At 38.6% G+C, this 18,208-nt stretch overlaps 1 protein-coding gene across 8 annotated transcripts in view; it reads left to right on the top strand.

The window, feature by feature from the left end:
• Window positions 1-1,926: 1,926 nt before the first annotated feature.
• TAF2 (TATA-box binding protein associated factor 2) overlaps window positions 1,927-18,208 on the top strand; it is an 80,598-nt gene continuing 64,316 nt past the window's right edge. For 4 of the 8 annotated variants that reach the window (XR_012327327.1, XM_073794681.1, XM_073794685.1 and 1 more), the window contains exons 1-3: window positions 1,927-2,331; window positions 2,750-2,803; window positions 11,313-11,473. Coding sequence is in view for 7 of the 8 variants with exons in the window: in XM_073794681.1 (XP_073650782.1) it covers window positions 2,248-2,331; window positions 2,750-2,803; window positions 11,313-11,473 (299 nt within the window). In the remaining variant the exon portion in view is untranslated. The other 4 variants (XM_073794684.1, XM_073794682.1, XM_073794683.1 and 1 more) reach the window with 3 other exon arrangements.

Below are 18,208 nucleotides of genomic sequence, written 5' to 3'. Positions count from 1 at the left end.
TATTCACTTAAATGTCATTTCTCAAGTCAGTTCCCCTCTACTTTTGACTTTCTACCCAAACAGGAGGTCACCTGATACTATATCATTTATCTAAATTAGTTGTTTATATTGATGAAATTGGCTTGACAGCTGCTTCTGTTCACCTGGCTGATGTAGATATGATTTCAGAGGGACAGCAGTGAGAGGTTCTAAAGAGAGATCTTAGTTCCCTGCCCAGGAATTGAACCTGGGTACCTGGATGAAAACCAGGGATCCTAGCCACTAGTCCACCAGGGGCTAGAGGCGAGAAGCAAAGTTCCCCTGGCTCTTGCCCGGTTTGAAAGCAAGAATGTTTCTAGAAGGCAAAAACTGTAAAAACAGGTACAAAGTTTATTATTAGAGACATGGCGCAAGTGGGAGAGCACACAGAGAAACAGATTGTTTAAGACAGAAGCAAGGCAGAAATACACACTCAGAGAGATAGGGTGTGGGTGTCCTCCCTACTGAGGAGCGCAGGAAAGAGGTGATTTAAATCACTTACATAAGACAGTTTTTCTGGGTCTTTGTTTATCTTTGGCCAATTGTTTCTTTTCCCACATCTAACCTGTCCTAGGACACTCCGTAACATGCGTGCCCAACTTGTTGCTAAGGTGGATTCCACCGCAGAGGCTTGTGGGGATGTGTCCACACGTATCATGGGTGGCACTCCTCTCTTTTTTGAACTCCAAGGAGCCTTTCTGTGCCTGTGCAGTCAGGGAAATTTTCTTGACCTCAGGAGTGGTCACCTCATCTCTTTACATCAGCAGAGGTCAGCTTCTGCCACTAGCTTTTATCCTTGGCGTATGGGGGGGAAACAAAGCTTCAATTTTACTTCACTTGACAGACACCAGGTGTCCAGCCCAGGGACCCATCTACTTCCCACCTCAGATAAGCACTCTGGGATGAAAGTTTGCGTACTCCCTCTCTGCTTCTTTGTCTCCCATTCTTTCCTTAATCCAGTGACCTCTCTTTAAACCAATTGCATCTATCTCCCTAAATATCCCCCTCCATCTTCCATGGCAAATGGTGTTAAAGTTTATAATTCAAGAAGACCCATTTCAATACTAATCCTAAATGAAGAATGCTAACAGTAGTTTATAATCCTATAATAAAGGATACTGACACAGGTAATACTTGAAAACTACAAGTAATCTCTGGCTGGTTTTGGAATGCTTGATAAAGTTCCTTTACATCTTTACTTTCCTAGTGTGTTTTCGTTTAGACCAAAGTTCAAATTTTAACTTAGCTAATGAACTTGTCACCAAGACAGTTGGAAGGGGTAGGCCAAGGTTAAATCTGGTCCGAAGTTAATTTTTTTTTTAACTGCGTAATCCACAATTAACCAAGATTTAACTTATTGGAATTGACAACTTTTATTCTCATGCATAAAATGCAAATACGATGGCTTTAAAATATTTGTCCGGTTTTTCAATAAATTCTGCATCTATATAATCCACTAATTTCATGTTTTTCTCAATAAACACTGAGGCAGCAGTGCCTAGTGAGGACTCCGGAATTCGATTTAGACTCCTTGAGGTCTAATCACGTATTTTACAGCCTAAATCACTGAGCTCCAGTGAGTTTATGGTGTTTTTTCACACAGCGGACCAGAGGCACACCTCTCCTGGTTTCCTATTTCCCGGCTTCCTAGTCGCCAGACCCTGGCTCTTCGAAAACCTTTTCCCCATACTGTTCAATATGTTTGCGCTAGATCTTTAGTCCTCTAAAATTTAGTGTTTCCTTTTTTCCTTCTCGCTGTGTTCGCCTCACCCACAAAATATCTCTGGCTGCTTTCCGAAATTTTAATAGTTCTCACCCACCGTCCGTATACGAATAGACGAAAACAAAAACTCCGGCGCTCGGGCAAGCCCCGCCCACTTACACGTAACTTCCGACTCCTGCCCTCACGGCTGTCCCACTTCCGCTGACGTCGGAGGTCAGAGGTGACCGGCAAGATGTCGGCTGGCTGGCGCCGTCGGTGCTTGGTGTGAGGAGCATCTCCGTGACAGAAGCTCGGCGGAGACAGCTGACGGAGCCGAATCGCGGGAGAGAGTTGGAGGCGTTGGCGGCGGCAGATCGGGCAGGGCCGGGAGTGGGTGCCGAGGGAGCCCCGGCCGCGGGGTGTGACTGTTGGGTGCGCGGGGGAGCGGGGAGTGTCAGGTGCCGGAGACCGGTAATGCCCCGCCGCCCCTCGGAAAGCCGGGAAGCCGAGCTCCGCGGGGTCTCTTCATGCCGCCGACTGGTTTAGAGCCCGCCAGAATGAACAGGAAGAAAGGAGACAAGGGCTTTGAAAGCCCAAGGCCCTATAAATTATAAGTATTTTTTCATCTCCCTTTCTTCTACGTTTGGTTTTCATTAATTATATTTTGTGATTGCTTGAAACTGATATCGTGGGCCTGGGAGGCCTAGTGGGAAACTGGGAGCCACTCACGGTGATGGGAATGGTGTTTGTAGGGCGAAACTGGTTTGAATGACAGTGTGATTCAGCAGATCTGCTTCTTGCAGGTTAATAAACCTTTTTCTTAAAGTACTAAGTTGCATTTTTGCCCAAAGAAATTTATTTTCGTGGCTGTTGCTAAATTTAAAATGAGCAAGTTACCCTAATTTGTAGGGTTTTAGCATGAAAGATAAGTGTGATTCTGAGCTGCCTAGAACACAGTTCTTGTTTGTACTTGGATAGAGTTACGCATTATTTAATAACTGAAACATTTTCTTTATTCTTTAATGTACAACTCATCAGGTCGTCTGCATCAACAACATAAACTTCCAGAGAAAATCTGTTGTGGTAAGTATATCCTCAGCGGTTATAAGCAATAACAGTCCATCCTTTACAGTACTTAGAAACTTTTCTGTTCAGGTAACTGGTTTCGAGAATAGGTAATAATTAGAACTCAGAAGTCTATATGACTCCAAGGGCCATGGCTGTGCTGTATTGGCTGCCACCTCAGTTCTCTCTTTTCTTTTTCTTCCTGTTTCCTGATTAAAGTTTTATTTCTTTTAATCTGTTGCGGAATATGAAAGTCCGTATTACCAAACATTTTAGAATCGCGTATGAAAGAAGAATAAGTCCACAGCGAGATTTTTTCTATGAAAAAGTTAAGGTTGGTACGTGCACTGACTTTTTAACTTGGCTGTTAAGAGGCCACTTGTGTTTTCTGATTCTCGGCTGACCTTGTTGAGGTGGCAGTGCTTTACACTGAAGCTCTAGATAAGGTGTTTAAAACCTAGTAAACTGCCCGCCCCGCCCCAGTTTAGATGTATGGATTGTTGATATATCTGTTCTAGGAAAAGTCCTTGATAACCCAAATAATTTATTCTTTCAGGGAGATCTGTATTAACTAGATCAAAATCTCAGTGAGAGCCGGTTTTCTTTGAGTGAGGACATCAACTTCCCTCTCAAACTTGTTTACTTAAGATGAGCTGTTTAAAAATGTAACCTTTTCATTAGAATCACAGAATCTTAGATTTATAAGGATCCTTAAAGGTTTATTAAGTCCCATATCCTCATTTAAGGAACTTCTCTTTCAAAATCCCTTACATATGATTATTTACCTTATACTTCATGGAATGATACTTTAGGTATGTTGGGTTGTGTGAACTGGGTATGGAAGTTATGAGGATTAAAGAGTCTCGTTAAAAGGTTACTGTAATAATCTAGGGTAGAAATGATTTAGCCCTGAATGGAGGTATCATTAGTAGAATGGCATAGAAATAGAGTTGACATGATTGACTGATAGTGAACATTTATTATATACATACTACATGTAAGACCATCTTCTAAGGTTTTGTGTGTATGACCTCACTTAATCTTCACAGTAACCCCATGAGGTAGATGCTATTTTTTTTTTTAGATGGATACTATTTTCATCCTTATTTTTATAAGTAAAGCAGCTGAAAGAATGGAGGATAAGTAAATTTCTTAAGGGCATGAAGATAGCAAGTGATTGAGCCATTTTTAATCAGACATTCCCCTTTCCACATCCTCTACCCCTGGCACAATGACAGGTAGAAAGGAATTGCAGATGACTCTTAACTAGGAATGCTAGAAAGGAGTTGTAGATGATTTTTACATCTCCCGTTGGAAAGATTGGTTAGATGGCCTATGGGCTAGGGTCCCAGAAGGCACATTCTACAGATTAATTGAGGGAAGTAATGAAGGGACTACTTAGGGTTAAGAGAAACCAACAAAAGTTGGAGGAGCACCCTAGGTTAGCAATGACAAATAGTTATCACTTCTAAACCTGAAAGAACAAAGGAAGAGAGAGGTTACAAGAACCTACTGTACCTGTAGGAAAGACTTAGCTTACAGGAGCTATGGTCTTTGATAGAAGAGTGGGGCTACTGCCTCCTTCAGCCTGGCAGGGAGGATCCTGGGGGAATAAATATACGGAGCTCGATTTTCTGCTTTTAGTTTTCTCTTTGTGCCTCCCAGTTGATCACCCCAACAGGCAGCCAGAGGGCTAGTGCCTAGTTAATGCTACTCCTGGGGCGCAGAATGAAGCTGAGAGGGCAGATTAGGAGGGGCAAAAGGAGAATATCTAGAACAGTCTACCCCTTTTGCCCCAGATCATCCTCTCTTGTCTTTTGTTATGACGAAAGTGTTCCCAACTTAATGAAGCCCTATCAGCTATTGTAGGCGTTGGCATTAGCTAATTTCCCGTTTTTGTGAGTCAAGTTTTATTTGATCACAGCCACAGCCACTTATTTATACACTGTCTATGGTTGCTTTGGAGCTACAATGGCAAAGTGGAATAGCTGCGACAGAAACTGTGTGGCCCGTTATGTCTGTTTACTATCTGGCCCTTTAAGAAAAAGTTTGCTGATCCCTGGACTAATCTATTGGTGTGAAGAAATGGCAGTTCAGCATTATTCCCATCTAAGATATTAGCTATCACCAATATCTTTCATATAAGACAGTAGAAGAAAAGTGGTTGAAAGGATGTGAAAATTAATTGCTACAGCCTCTGCTTTCTTTAGCTGGTGTCAAGGTCAGGGTTGATATACACAGCTTCCTTATTCCTCCACCCATTCATTTTTCTCTTTCCTTTTGACAGCATTTCTTTTGGTCCGCCCTAGACGTTCATTCCTGTAGGATCTACATCCTTGCTTGTTTTGACTTCATTGAGTTGTTGCAGTTTTCCATTGGTTAGGACTGTTGGTCAAGTGGACCTAAGAGGCATTCCAGTGAATCCCCTGGATTGCAGATGGAATTCTTGCTTTTATTGTGTAGTAGAATCTCAGCTGCTGCTAGTCATTCCAGCCAGTACAGTGACCCCTTTCTCTGCCTGTTAGTTCAGGCATGAGGAGCCCAAAGTGGTCAAGTCTCAGCTTCCAGTTTAATAGAACCATGACTCTGTGCCCAGGTGGATGCATTCCTCCCTTAGCTACTAAGACCTCCAAACATACTGACCCTGAGGTCATGAAGACAAGAAGCAAAAATTGTTCAGTGGCTTTTTGGAGGAATGGTGAACATAGTCACTCCAACTTTTGTCCCTTGGTTCCCAGATCTATTTTGGCTATGAAGAGATGACCTGATATATTGTCCACTAGTTTAAGATGGCATCCTGTTGGAGGTCTCAATTGGTGCTGTAACTGAGCCTTCAGTAGTTGATCGTGTCAGCTGCTCTGGATGATAGGACAAAAGGTAAAACGAGTAAATTTTGTGTGTAAGAGCCCACTGCCACACTTTTCTATACACATGGAGGCATGTATGGGATAGCATGTTGACATGTATGGCTTTTTGCACGTATATTATAGGGAAGGAAAATCTAGAATATGTGTCTATTTTTATATAAGGACAAATTACTGTCTCCCTCCATGATACCAGCTGTCTAATGTAGTCATTTTACTACTGAGTGACTAACTGATCCTTCCTGGGAAGGTCCCGTATTAGAAGCTCATTTTGACCCTCTGCTGTTGGGAGGTGAGCACTCAGCACTGGTGGTAGCTAGATCAAGCTTCGTTGGGGGAAGACCTTGTTGCTGGGTTCATGCATAGCCTTGGGGTCTTGCCCCAATGACCACTTTGTATATTGAGCAGGGTGGCTAGGGAAAGAGTCTGGACATCTACTGGATAGATAATCTTGCCAGTTGATTTTTGAGGGCTCCCTCTGCAGTCTCTGAGGATGCCTCTGTTGGTCATTCATGTGATGATATAAATATTTTCATATTATAGCTACTCTGAGAAATTCATTTTTACATTTACTTCTCCCACCGTCCTCTTGTTTTCAGTTTTCTTGTCTTGTTCTTTCCATATTCCTAACCAGCTGGCTAACCCAGCAGTTGCCATGGATCAGTGTAGATGTATACTTCAGGTCATCTCTACTTCTATAAACAGTGTACAATCAGTTGTATTCAACGTTGTGCCCACAGTAGGCTTTTCTTCCGTTGTCTTTCAGGACCACACTTCAGTGGGTTCTGATGGTAGCTACCATCCACTTCCAACTGCGCTGGCATGCTGTGCAGACTTATTCATAATTCAGGCTTGTGCTTTGTCCTATTCTTTTAAGTGAGCATGGGGACCTCTCCATGAGGCCATGGGTGTGGATTGAGGGAGCGGTGGAGATGCAATGGGAACAAGTCCCGTTGGATTCTGAGTCACCTGCTCATGCTGTTTGCTCTTTGTGCCTGTGAACTTCCTTGGGCCTGGTCCAGAGGTGTTGTTTCCATTTAAAAATGGAAAGCTACTGCACATACTGAGTTCGTAATGGCCATTTTAGGTAACAAAAATTACATGAAATTTTGGGGAGTTCCGTGATCATGTGTGCAGTCTCTACTGCAGGGTCTTGTAGCAAACCAGTAGTTGCTTTGCAAATGGAAAACAGTTGTTGGCAGAAGAAGTCTTGGGTTTCCTCTGAAACCCCAGGAATGATGGTGTACTGTCATTCTGTTGAAGAAAGCCAGAGTCAGTAAAGTATCTTTGTCTGCTGTGGACGTTCCCAATACCGTTGGATATGCTGAGTCATAATGCCCAAGTGGCAGGGCAGCTTGAACCACAGCCTGGACCTACTGCAGAACCCTTCCTTGCTCTGGACCCCTCTCAAAGCTGATAGCCTTATAGGTTGCTTAGTAAGTAGTATGCCTAAATGTGTATATTGCTTTCAGGATCCAAAGAAGCCTACCAATTTTTGTGCCTCCTTTTTTTCCCCCTCTTGGTGGGCAGTGCAAAGTGAAGCAACTTGTCTTTTACTTTAGAAGATTTATTTTTATGTGCCTCAGACCACTGGAACCTTAGAAGCTTTATTGATGTGACAGGCCCCTGAACTTTCATGGGATTTAACTCGCAGCCTCTGCTATCCACGTGTTTTCTACTAAGGCATTTAGAGAACTTACTCTTCCTTTCTTACCAGGTCCAGATAGCATAATGTTGTCAATATAACATGCCAGTGTAATTCTCTGGGCTGTCCTGTCCTCTGGGCTATCAGGGGACTTTTGGACTATGTCTTGACTGAGCAGGAGAGTTGATAGAGTTATTAGTTACTAGATGACAGTGAGGGGTTTCTGACATCTGGAAGACAACCTGCTTCTGATTGATTTTTTTTTTTTTCTGATAGGAATTGGGGGAAAAAAAATTTGCCTGATAATTAGTCGCAATATTAGCTACCAAGAACTGTGTTGATTTGCTGCGGTCAAAGTACTGCATCTGCAAACATGGTTGTGATTGGCAAGTTTGCGATAAATCACTATCATTCTCGAAAACCTACTTGACTTTTGCACTCGCCAAATAATTGAGTTAAATGAAGACGTAGTAGGCATCATTCAAGTCTCTGTGGTGGCACTAATCTCTGCAATTCCCCAAAGATGTCTAGTTGCATTGATTTACTACCTTGGAGAAGGGGGACGGGTGTTCCAGTGGTGTCCACTTAGTCCTTCCACTGTAGTCTTCACTCAAAGAGTGAGGTCAGAGAATGAATATGGGGATTTGCCAATTACTAAAATGTATACTGTATGTTCTGGACTGGGGAGATAATCTCCAGTCCTACTCTGCGTTAGACGTGGGAACCCCTTTATTACTTGACCTCCAAAGGCCGCCAGTCTGGGGAATACCCTGGCAGTCCAGTGGTTAGGACTTCACTCTTTCACTGCCAAGGGCCCGGGTTCAGTCCCTGGTTGGGGAACTAAGATCCCACAAGCCGCACTGCACAGGCAAAAACAAACAAACAAACAAAAAAGACCCCAAAGACTTCCAGTCTGACTAGTGGACTACTGTAATGTGTTGGGACTCCAGGGATTAGTGTCAGTTCGGAACCAAGATATAGTAACCCCAGGAAAAGGGCAAAAATTAATTTATTTGAGGTGACATAAATGTCAAGATTTTAAAAGAAAGATAAGTGAGAGTCGAACATGTTTGTAGGCATGGAAAAAAGTCCTATAAAGAGGAGAGATTGTAATTATAGGAGAGGGTAATTAATAGAGCAGGATTTCTGAGAATACTACAGAGGATGGCCTCTAGTGCAGTAGTGGAAGGATCATTCCTAAACAGGAGGGAAAGATAGGTATGTGCAGCAGAAGGGCAAGAGAATTGATAGTTGGCAGTTGAGTGGTTCAAGTTAAGGATCTTGGGTGGATGAGGAAGAATGTAGCGCTAAAAATACCAGGGAGGATTGTAGTGAGAAACTGGAGGAGGCCAAGGGACAGGAGAATTTCATGTGGTTGAACAGGAGGACTGGCAGAGAAGTACGGGCATTGTGGACGTTCCAGTTTAAAATGTCAACGTCAGAGCAGTCCTGAGGAGTGATGAGGTGTCTTTCAGAGTGTGGTCTTGATTGCTATCTTGGAATGGCAGTGAAGATTGTAGGAATTGAAATCAAGGAACTTTGAAGCAGTGATACTGTATGGATCAGCTATATCTGCATTCATGTCATGTAGAGTGATGGCTGAGATGGGTTAGAAAGGTAAAGAATGAACCTTCAATATTGGAGTATTGGGGAGTTTGGGCAACATTAATGAAAGGAACAGAGGATGGTGTACCTGTATGGCTTGAACACATAGGAAAAGAAGTAGAAAAGGACAATAATAAAAACATTTACTGATGCCAGCTATGATTTTAAGTGCATTCCTTGTATTAAATTGCTCAATTATAATAACAATAGGTAGGTAGTGTCAATATTCTTGTTTTACAGATGAGGAAACTGAGGTACAGAGAGCTAGAGTAACTTAGCTCAAGATCATATACTTACTGAGTAGTGGAGCTGGACTTGAATGTGGGCAGTCTACCTCAAGAAGACAGTGACACTATTCTGCCCTTTCTCTTATAGCATATGCTGTATAAAAGCCTATAAATGATCTAGGAATAGTGGAAAGTAGGAGGTTTCCTGTTTTCCCTTCTTCTAATTTATAGTGAGTGAAAGAATAAGTAGCTTCTTTTCAAAGGGGATTCAAGAGATGTTTCATCTAAGGCTGACAGGTAGAGGAGTTTTTGAAAGGGCTGAATAGCACAGGGGAGTTACTTCAAATGGGGTAGGGACTCTAGGAGGATGGTCCGCTGTCAGGTGGTGGGGAGAGAGCAGGAGCAAGAAGAGAGAGTAAGTGAGAGGTTAGGTGACCTGGTGGCTTGCAGTTATGCTAGTAGCCAAGGTTGACAGGGATTGGAGGCCAGTCAGTGGGCCTGTATGTTGCAGGCAGGTGTAGGTTAGGGCTGTAGGTGGTGTCAGAGACCTGATGATTCAAGGAGACTGGGCTTTCCCTATCTTCATGAAGTATACTCCGTTCACTGTTTTATTATTGTTAAACTTAGTTTAGAAAGCAAAAGCCTATTCTTATGTCTCACTCCTGTAACCACTTCATGACAGCACTTTACATAATCTTTTCTAGTTCACTTTTGACATTATCTTGGTTCTCCTTGCTGTCTTTCAGCTGATCCTAGCTCATTTATGTACATTGGTCATTGGATTGCTGGTATGCTAATTAAGGGAATTTGGATCTTCATACAATTGCTCACAGTTTAACACCTTTCAACTCAGAGACTTCATCAGCAGTATTTTTGCTTCTGCTTTTTTCTGTTCTTATTTGCTTCCACATAAATCTGTCCAGATGGTCTAATTTAAGGATGTATGACTCTCTTATTTGGGAATTGGGGGAAAAAGGGCTGTAGAATCAATAGGCTTTTGAGCAGTTGGGCTGAATGTTCTCTAAAAAATATTCTTATGTTCTTGCATGTTATTTAAAAGCATTGTACTGAGAGACATTATGGCATAATGGGAATCAGTTGGGATCATTTAGATGTGGGTTTGAATCTCAGTTCTCCACTTATTAATGGTATGATTTTCTTTTTTTTTTTCTTTTTTTTTTTGGTATGATTTTCTTAACTCTTAATCTGTAAAAAGTATAAAGTAGTACTTGTCTCTTAAAGTTGTTAATGGGATTAGAACATATGAAAGTAGTGTAATGTCTGGCATATAGTAGGGCTCATTAAATAGTAGCCATTGCAGTTGTTATAATCTACTTCTGTACGGTTATTGCCTGAATTTCATCTTAGATATTCCTGTTGCAGCCCCTGAAATGTTACTATTTCATGTCCTCCATATTTTATGTTTCCAACCCAGAATATTAAACTCACTGGACATACATTCATTGTTTCAATGGTCCATCTTTCCCATTTGATTCAATGCAAGAGGGTGGTGGACAGTCGGTATATATAGCTGTCTCTCATGTCTTATGTACCTGCTTCAGATAGATGGCTTGCCACACAGCTAAGGTGGTAGAACTGTATATGGCCTTGGGACTGCTTGGTAGGAAATCATGCAGTGCTTTGAAGTGTCTGCTGCTCTTGGAGGTGGCAGTAGATTTTTCCCTACTTGCCTAAATGTTTCTTGTAACTCTTGCCACCTCACATCCTGATTTACCTCCCATGAGCAGAGGCTCATACTTGTTAGCTTTGGTGGTATGGTTTTTTACCCTATTTTGAGGGGCCTTGTTCTTTTACTCACTGAAGTGGTTTTGATTCTCTTTTTGCTCTGTTGTTTTTTTTCCCTTCCTTTCTGTTTGGATTCCAGTCTGTCTATAAATTCTTATATTTGTGAGTAGTCCTTTTATTTTCTTTTCTAGCAGATGGTGTACTTTTCACTGATAGTGAATGTGAACCACCAGGATGATAAAGTAACATAATTCAGACCCATTCAGTCACTAGGACAGCCATACTTGAAGTGAGGATCCTTGGAGAGATTGTATGTGTGTAGCTATTTGGGATTCTGTCTCTGGATTGTAGTATGTGTATAAGAAGTAGAAATCAAAGAAATATGTTCTAAAACATACCTGTGTTCATTTTAATGAAATTATTATTCTTTATCTTTACAGGGATTTGTGGAACTGACTATATTTCCCACAGTTGCAAACTTAAATAGAATCAAGTTGAACAGCAAACAGTGTAGAATATACCGAGTAAGGATCAACGATTTAGAAGCTGCTTTTATTTATAATGATCCAACCTTGGAAGTTTGTCACAATGAATCAAAACAGTAAGTTACATACTTTAAAAGTCGATATTTCTAACAGTTTTTTTTTTCATTGATTGGATTAATTTTTTTCAACAGATTTTTCTTAGATTATTATTAGATTTTGGTTCCCAATTTATTTTTTCTAATTATAATTTCTGTTGCTTCTACCACTACACACATTTGGTTCAAAAAATTTTACTAGCTCTGGCGAACATAGTAAGTTATTAAGTTTCCTTTCTTCAGACTGCAGTTTTAAAGAAGTACTATCAGAGAACTTTAAATACATTTTCTTAGCCATTTTTCTACTTTTAAAGTTTTAAAAAAATATTAGTTTCATAGATATTAATGTAATCTTCAGTGAATTAGATGATACTGTAATCTGTAGATCAGAAACTACTTTAAAATATTCTATAAAATATTTGACAGCTTTCGAATATCATATAAAAATAGTCTGAAATATCTCATTCCTTCACCTTAAATATTGCATCTGTTGAGGCTACTTCTGATTTTTATCAGTAAACTTATATCTTTGTGATCAGCTTTATGTTCTGCATTTTTCATTTAAATACTTTGTTTTCACCTTTCCACGTATAATATGATAGGCTTCGTTTTTTTATTGTTTTTATGGTCAGGTAATATTCCATTTATTCAGTATACTGTGGATTACATGATTATTTTCTAGATCTTTTTTTTTTCTTTTACTTTGAATTATTTCCTTAGGAAAATAAGATTACTTATTATTCTTTTATGGCTCTTTTTAGCATTTCACTTGATTGTGCCCTGGGAAGATTTGTACTGATTTAAATACTGTCAACTACATTTGGAGGCACTTGTTTTTTCTGTTTTGATAGCATTGCATTATATCATTTCTGTGATTCTTAGTATTTTGGGTTAGAATGCCCCAAACTGTAAACTCTGTTTAGTCAAGGTGATATTTTAACTAGTCTGTATGTATAATATTTGACTATGGCAGCAGTTCTCAAAGTGTAACACCTAGACAAGCAGCATCAGCATCACCTGGGAACTTGTTAGAAATGCAGATTTCCAAGCAGTACCCCACACCTACTGGTTCAGAAACTGGGGATAGGGTCTTGCAATTTGTGTTTCAACTAGCCTGCCAGGTGATTCTGATAAAAGGTAAAGCTTGAGCAGGAACCACTGCTTTAAGGGATTGGGAGGGTTGAGAAAGGACACTTATCAATAGACATATTTATCATCCCAATAATCATTGGTTTAAAATCTTTGAAACTCAGAAGAGAAAACGGTGTTGGGAAAATTCAGGGAGTCTCTGAATTGCTCATGTGACTTCCCATTCTATAAAGGTGAGTGGTTGAAATTACATGCTTTTACAGCCACACTTGTGGAACTGACATGAAAAGACTTATTACAAAATCATCTGCATCCTCTTTCCCCCAGAAAAAAGCAATCATTTGCCTTTGGAGCAGTAAGTATGTACCACTAATGGATGGAAAAGTCATGTGTAAAAGAGCAGGTAGGGGAGTCATTACCTTGCCAGAGGCCAAAATAGCCACCCTGTCGAGCCTAGAACTCTGCATTGATGACAGGGTAAGAAGCTTCTCCATCTGCCAGTCACAAAACAGTGTTTGCACAGCTGCTTTACCAGTTGTGGCCGCTCAGGTCTCAAAGAAGATGATCTGTGACAGTGCAATGACAGCAACAGTGAACTTCAAATCTGTTGAGAAAGCAAGCTTTGCTATGTTAATTTTGAGGTGATGATATCCCCTAAAACTTTTCTCTAGTGATAGGGAAGATACCTCATCACTTTTAGTATTATAAAGAAAGAAAAGGAAGTCATAAAGGAGAATAGTGTCGAAGGTTAGGTTAGGAAATTGGGAACAATAGAATATATTTAAACTTTTCAGGTAGCACCAGAGCTCTCTTAGCCATGGTCACTTAGTATTTTCTGCCTGGCTCTAGAATCCTGATTACTTTTTAAGAGAGATGACAGTTATTTTTGCCGGTGTTTGTTTATTCTCTGACTTGTTCAAAAGAGGATTTGAGAGTGGTTTTAGAATTTTATTAGACAACAGTTTTTTAAAGTAGCTAATGAAATTAGCCCAAAGGGTAAAAAAGTATAGGATGGTGGGTACCACACTGTTAAGTTACTAGAGGAAAACTGTAGATTTGGTTTTGATATTTCTGGTTGCCATACGAAAGAGGGAAACACTATTGTTTATAAGATTTGTAAGGCAAAAGACAGAAACCTACCAGTTATTCAGAAGAAATGCTGCTTAGCAGTTAGATGTGAAAGGTATCTCGTGTGAATGATGTTATTTATTTTTAAAGAGAACTTTGGCAAAGGCAGATAGTTAAGGTCTTTAGCATGTCCCTAGATACTTCTGTTACTTTTCTTGTTTCTAAAGTAACTTTCTTTCTCTAATGAAGCAGTAAAATTTCTGCTAAAGCTGAAACAAATTAAATGTAGCAGATTTGATTTGAAAGTTAAACTTAAAACTCAGTGGTTAAATTTGGTCTTGAATATGTACAAGAATGTCCTAACATTCAAAGAAGTAATATGCTACTTCATCACACTTTCTCCTTATTTGTTTTAAAGTTAAGGTGCCAGGCCTTCCTATTTTTAATGGCAAGAGTGTGCTTACCTTGGTTGAGATTCAGCACCTTTAAACTGCAGGGGGAATGTAAGGAAGGGAAACATTAAGATAAGGGACTAAGAGGCATTTCTACCTATTTGATCCAACTAAACGTTAGCTGAGTTGTTAAATTACCTGTACTAGCAAATAAAATACCTGTTGGTTATGTAACATCTATAAGGCTTCTCTTTCTCTCCATGTCTCTGTCTCTGTCTCTCTGTCTCTCTCTCTAGCTTATTGTCTGCCAGGAAAATAATTTAAGCACTTGAAGTTTCTCTAAATATATTTTCTGTTTGAATCTTACATATTGTAGGTATAGTTTGCCTCCATAGAAGCTATGTCTCTTTGGTGGTTTTTCTGTTTTTCTTTTTTCTTTTTTTCTTTTTTCTTTTTTTCTTTTTTTTGCTATAGTTCTCTCTTCTTAGAATAAAGTAAATGTAGATTTTTACCAGAGAGACTGTTTCTGTGCATGAGTAGCCTACAGTGGCTGACATATCTTTCCTCCTTGTTTCTTTTCCTTCCCTGGATAGGCTTTGCTGCTTTGAGAAGACCTTTTTTATTTTACTTGAAAAGTCTCCACTTTCCTGAGTTTCAAGAATCAGTTTAATTCCTGTCTCCTGTCTTCATTTCCATTAAGGAGTGGCAGTAGAAATGAAGCTAACTTAAGATATAAATGAAGTAACTTTGAGTGATTGGAGCAATTTTTAGAGTGATTAGAATTGATTTTTTAAATTGCTTCTTTTAGAAAAAGATTTTCTAGGTCCTTTATTTTAATACAGACGTCTACAAAGGGATTTTAAATGTTATTTTACTGATATCATATGGTAGAAGTGGTTGATTCCTTTTTTGATTATGGTTAAGTAATATGGATACTAGTTTTATATTTTAACTCAGCCCACAGTGCCTCACTGGCAGTTGTTTTAGTAGTATTGCTTGGAATTGAGTTGTCATAATTGGAAGAACTTTGGGGTTTGTTTAGTCAAAACTTCAGCAGGAATTTTTCCTATATTATTCTACCTTCTGCTTGAATATGTCTAGCTCAGGAGAGCTTATTATATTTTAAAGCACCCCTTTCATTTCTGAATGCTAGGAAGTTCTTTATTACATCGAGCCACAGTCTGTTTTGCTATAATGTTCACAAACTTATGCTAGTTAAAAATTGTTTTCCTGTAAGTTTTCTTTTCCAGTCTGTAGTATCTCAATACTTTCAACTATTCCTCATTTAAAACTCTTTCCAAATTTGTTAACCTTTCTCTTTGCCCTGCTCTGAATACTCTCTGGTTTGGCATTGTGTTTTCTTGAATGTGGTAACCCTAGAACTAGATAGGGTTCTTCTTATTTGGACTTGTAATCACACATGCATAGCAGTAAAGCCATTTTGTTCTTATCTATACTCATTGTTTCTAGTGGCTTGAAATTCATTAGCTTTTCACAAATAGCTACTTTAAAGTAATTGATTCACGTTTGAGCTTGTTATCAGTGAAATACCATAGGCTTTTTCATAGAAAAACTTGTTAAGGTAGAATTTTCTCTAAGCAACCTTATTTCATGGCATCATTATCAAATGTTGTTTCAATTATTTTTGAAAAGTCATTTTTATTAATTTTGATATTGGTTCCATTTCTGGAAAATGGATTTTTCTGTTGGCTTTTACTTATTTATTTATTTATTTTATTCTGTATGTGAATTATAAGACAGAAGAAAAAACTGAGTGTGACAAGGATATAGAGCAGAACTCTCAAACACAGCTAATAGAAATGTAAATTGAGATCGAAAGTATACATAGTCTATGATTGGTGGTCTCACTCCTACGTGTATATCCAATATGTTCACCAAGAAAAAAGTGCAGAACTGTTCACAGCAGCATTTGTAATAGTCAAAACTGTAAATTACCTGAAAACCCATCAATGGTAGAATGGTAGATTGTGGTATATTCTTACACTGTTGGAATTCTAAAAGTAATGAGACTGAATGACCAACAGCTAGATGCAATGATATGGATGGATTTCACAAACTTAATGTTGAATAAAACAGGTCAGACACAAAAGAATGTGTATTAAGTTATTAATCTATCTCATTAGATGTCAGAATAATAGGTTACCCTTGGTGGTAGGAAGCTGGGCTAGGTTAGTGATTACAAGAGGGCTTCTGGGAGGCTGGTAAAGTTCTGTTCTTGCTCTGCATGCTGGTTACTTTGGTTTTGTGAAAATTCATCGAACTGTATACTTAGAGTGTATATATATATTTCTGACGTATATTGTGCTTCCATGAAATGTTTTTAAACGGAGAAAAAGTTTACAAATAATTAAATCTTAAGTTTTGCAAAATCTGCACACACAGTCTTAAGAAGCACACGTTCTTTATCTGATAAAGAATTAACAGATTATTTTAATTTAATATAGATGTTTATAATAGGTTCTTGGAGAAAATTCTTTTGATTACCTTAATTTACTAGTTTTTAAGTATCCCCTACAACATTACTCATCTTTAAGCTTTGTTTCCTTAAGGAAGAATGGGTGGTGGTTATAGGGCAGGGGCATATTAATATTTTGCAATCATTATTATTCTGAAAATTGAAAACATTTATAATCTTGTCTTGTAATTTTTGGCTTTTATTAGGTTATTATGAAAGGAAACATTTTTGATTCATATTATGAAAGGAAACACTGAAATCCAAGCCATGAGAAGATTGTTCCTCATAACTGACTTTCCAATAGATTCCATTTATAATGACTCACCATTTTATTTGGACCACTTTACCTTTTCTCAGGAAATAAGGAGATTGAGAATAATTTTCCATTAAAAAAAAATGAGTGGTTTAATATGTAATGTTTAAATTTGGCCTTTTGTGTAACAAAGATTTTTTTATTTTTGAATTTCACAGATAACTGGGGGATATTACAAGTTCTTCAGCTACCTTTCAGATTTCATGTTTTTGAAACCTTACTGAAAAGAAATTGCAACCTGTAAATGTACAAAGTAGTTTTTAAAATTAGATAGTATGTTAACTAAGTACTGGTAAGGATGCAGAGCAACTGGCATGTTCATATATTGCTGATGAGAATGCAGAATGGTATAGCTATTCTGGAAAACAGTTTAGCAGATTCTTATAAAGCTAAACTTATGTTTACCATATGACTCAGCAGTCCCACTCTTGGGTGTTTGTACTACAGAAATGAACATTAAATTCACATAAAAACTGTTACACAGTTATTTGTAGCAGCTTTATTCCTGATAGCCAAAAGCTGGAAGCAACCCAGATGTCTTTCAGTGGACGAACGAATAAACAATCTGTGGTACAGTCTATTCAATGTGATACTATTCATTATAAAAAGGGACAAACAATAGATACATGTAACACCTTAGATGAATTTCAAAGACATACTGAGTGAGATAAGCCAGCCTCAAAAGGTTGCATTCTGTATGATTCCATTTATTTGACACAGGGCATTGCACAAGGGGCTTTGTGGATGGCAGAACTGTTCTATATCCTGATTGTGGTGATGGTTGCACATGTTAAAATTTATAGAATTATATACCAAAGGAAAAAAGTTACTTTTACTGTATGATAATTAAAAAAAAAAAAAAGATGGTATGTGAAAAAACAGTCATTTGTTTTTTTATTGTGGTCCTGGAGTTTTTAATACCTTTATTTTACATATTTACCTAAGAGAAAGAAAGTGTTAAAATTATTGAGAAGTCTGCTTAACTACTTTTAGAACCTTGTGTTTTGTAGTTGTTAAAAGTCATAGTTAATATTACATCCTTACTAGTTAGGAGAGAGTTGGAGATGGGGGAGGAATGGCCTCCATCATATTGACAGTGTGTAAGTTTAATGTTTTCTTTCATGGCTTTTCCTCTTTTATTTTCCCTATAATTACTCTGTAGAGTATATGAAACTTGTCTTTTAACTAGGTTAAAAATTTATTAAGCTAGTGAAATATCACTGACTTGACTTTATGGAGTTATCTAATGGCAAGATGATAGACATAAAGGTGCACAGCAAGAATATGGCTCACAGTATCGTGTCTAATCTTGTTTCCTCGCTCTTGCCATTCCTTGTCTTTTTTCTTTCTTCCACTTCTTCCATATTACTTTAACTGATTTCAGTGAGGAAATGCGATATGTGTGTGTATGTATATAC

This window comes from Tursiops truncatus, chromosome 17 (assembly GCF_011762595.2).
Source record: "Tursiops truncatus isolate mTurTru1 chromosome 17, mTurTru1.mat.Y, whole genome shotgun sequence".
NCBI classification, from domain to species: Eukaryota; Metazoa; Chordata; class Mammalia; order Artiodactyla; family Delphinidae; genus Tursiops; species Tursiops truncatus.
Note: the sequence above shows the minus strand (reverse complement) of the source record. Positions and strands in the feature narration are given on the sequence as shown.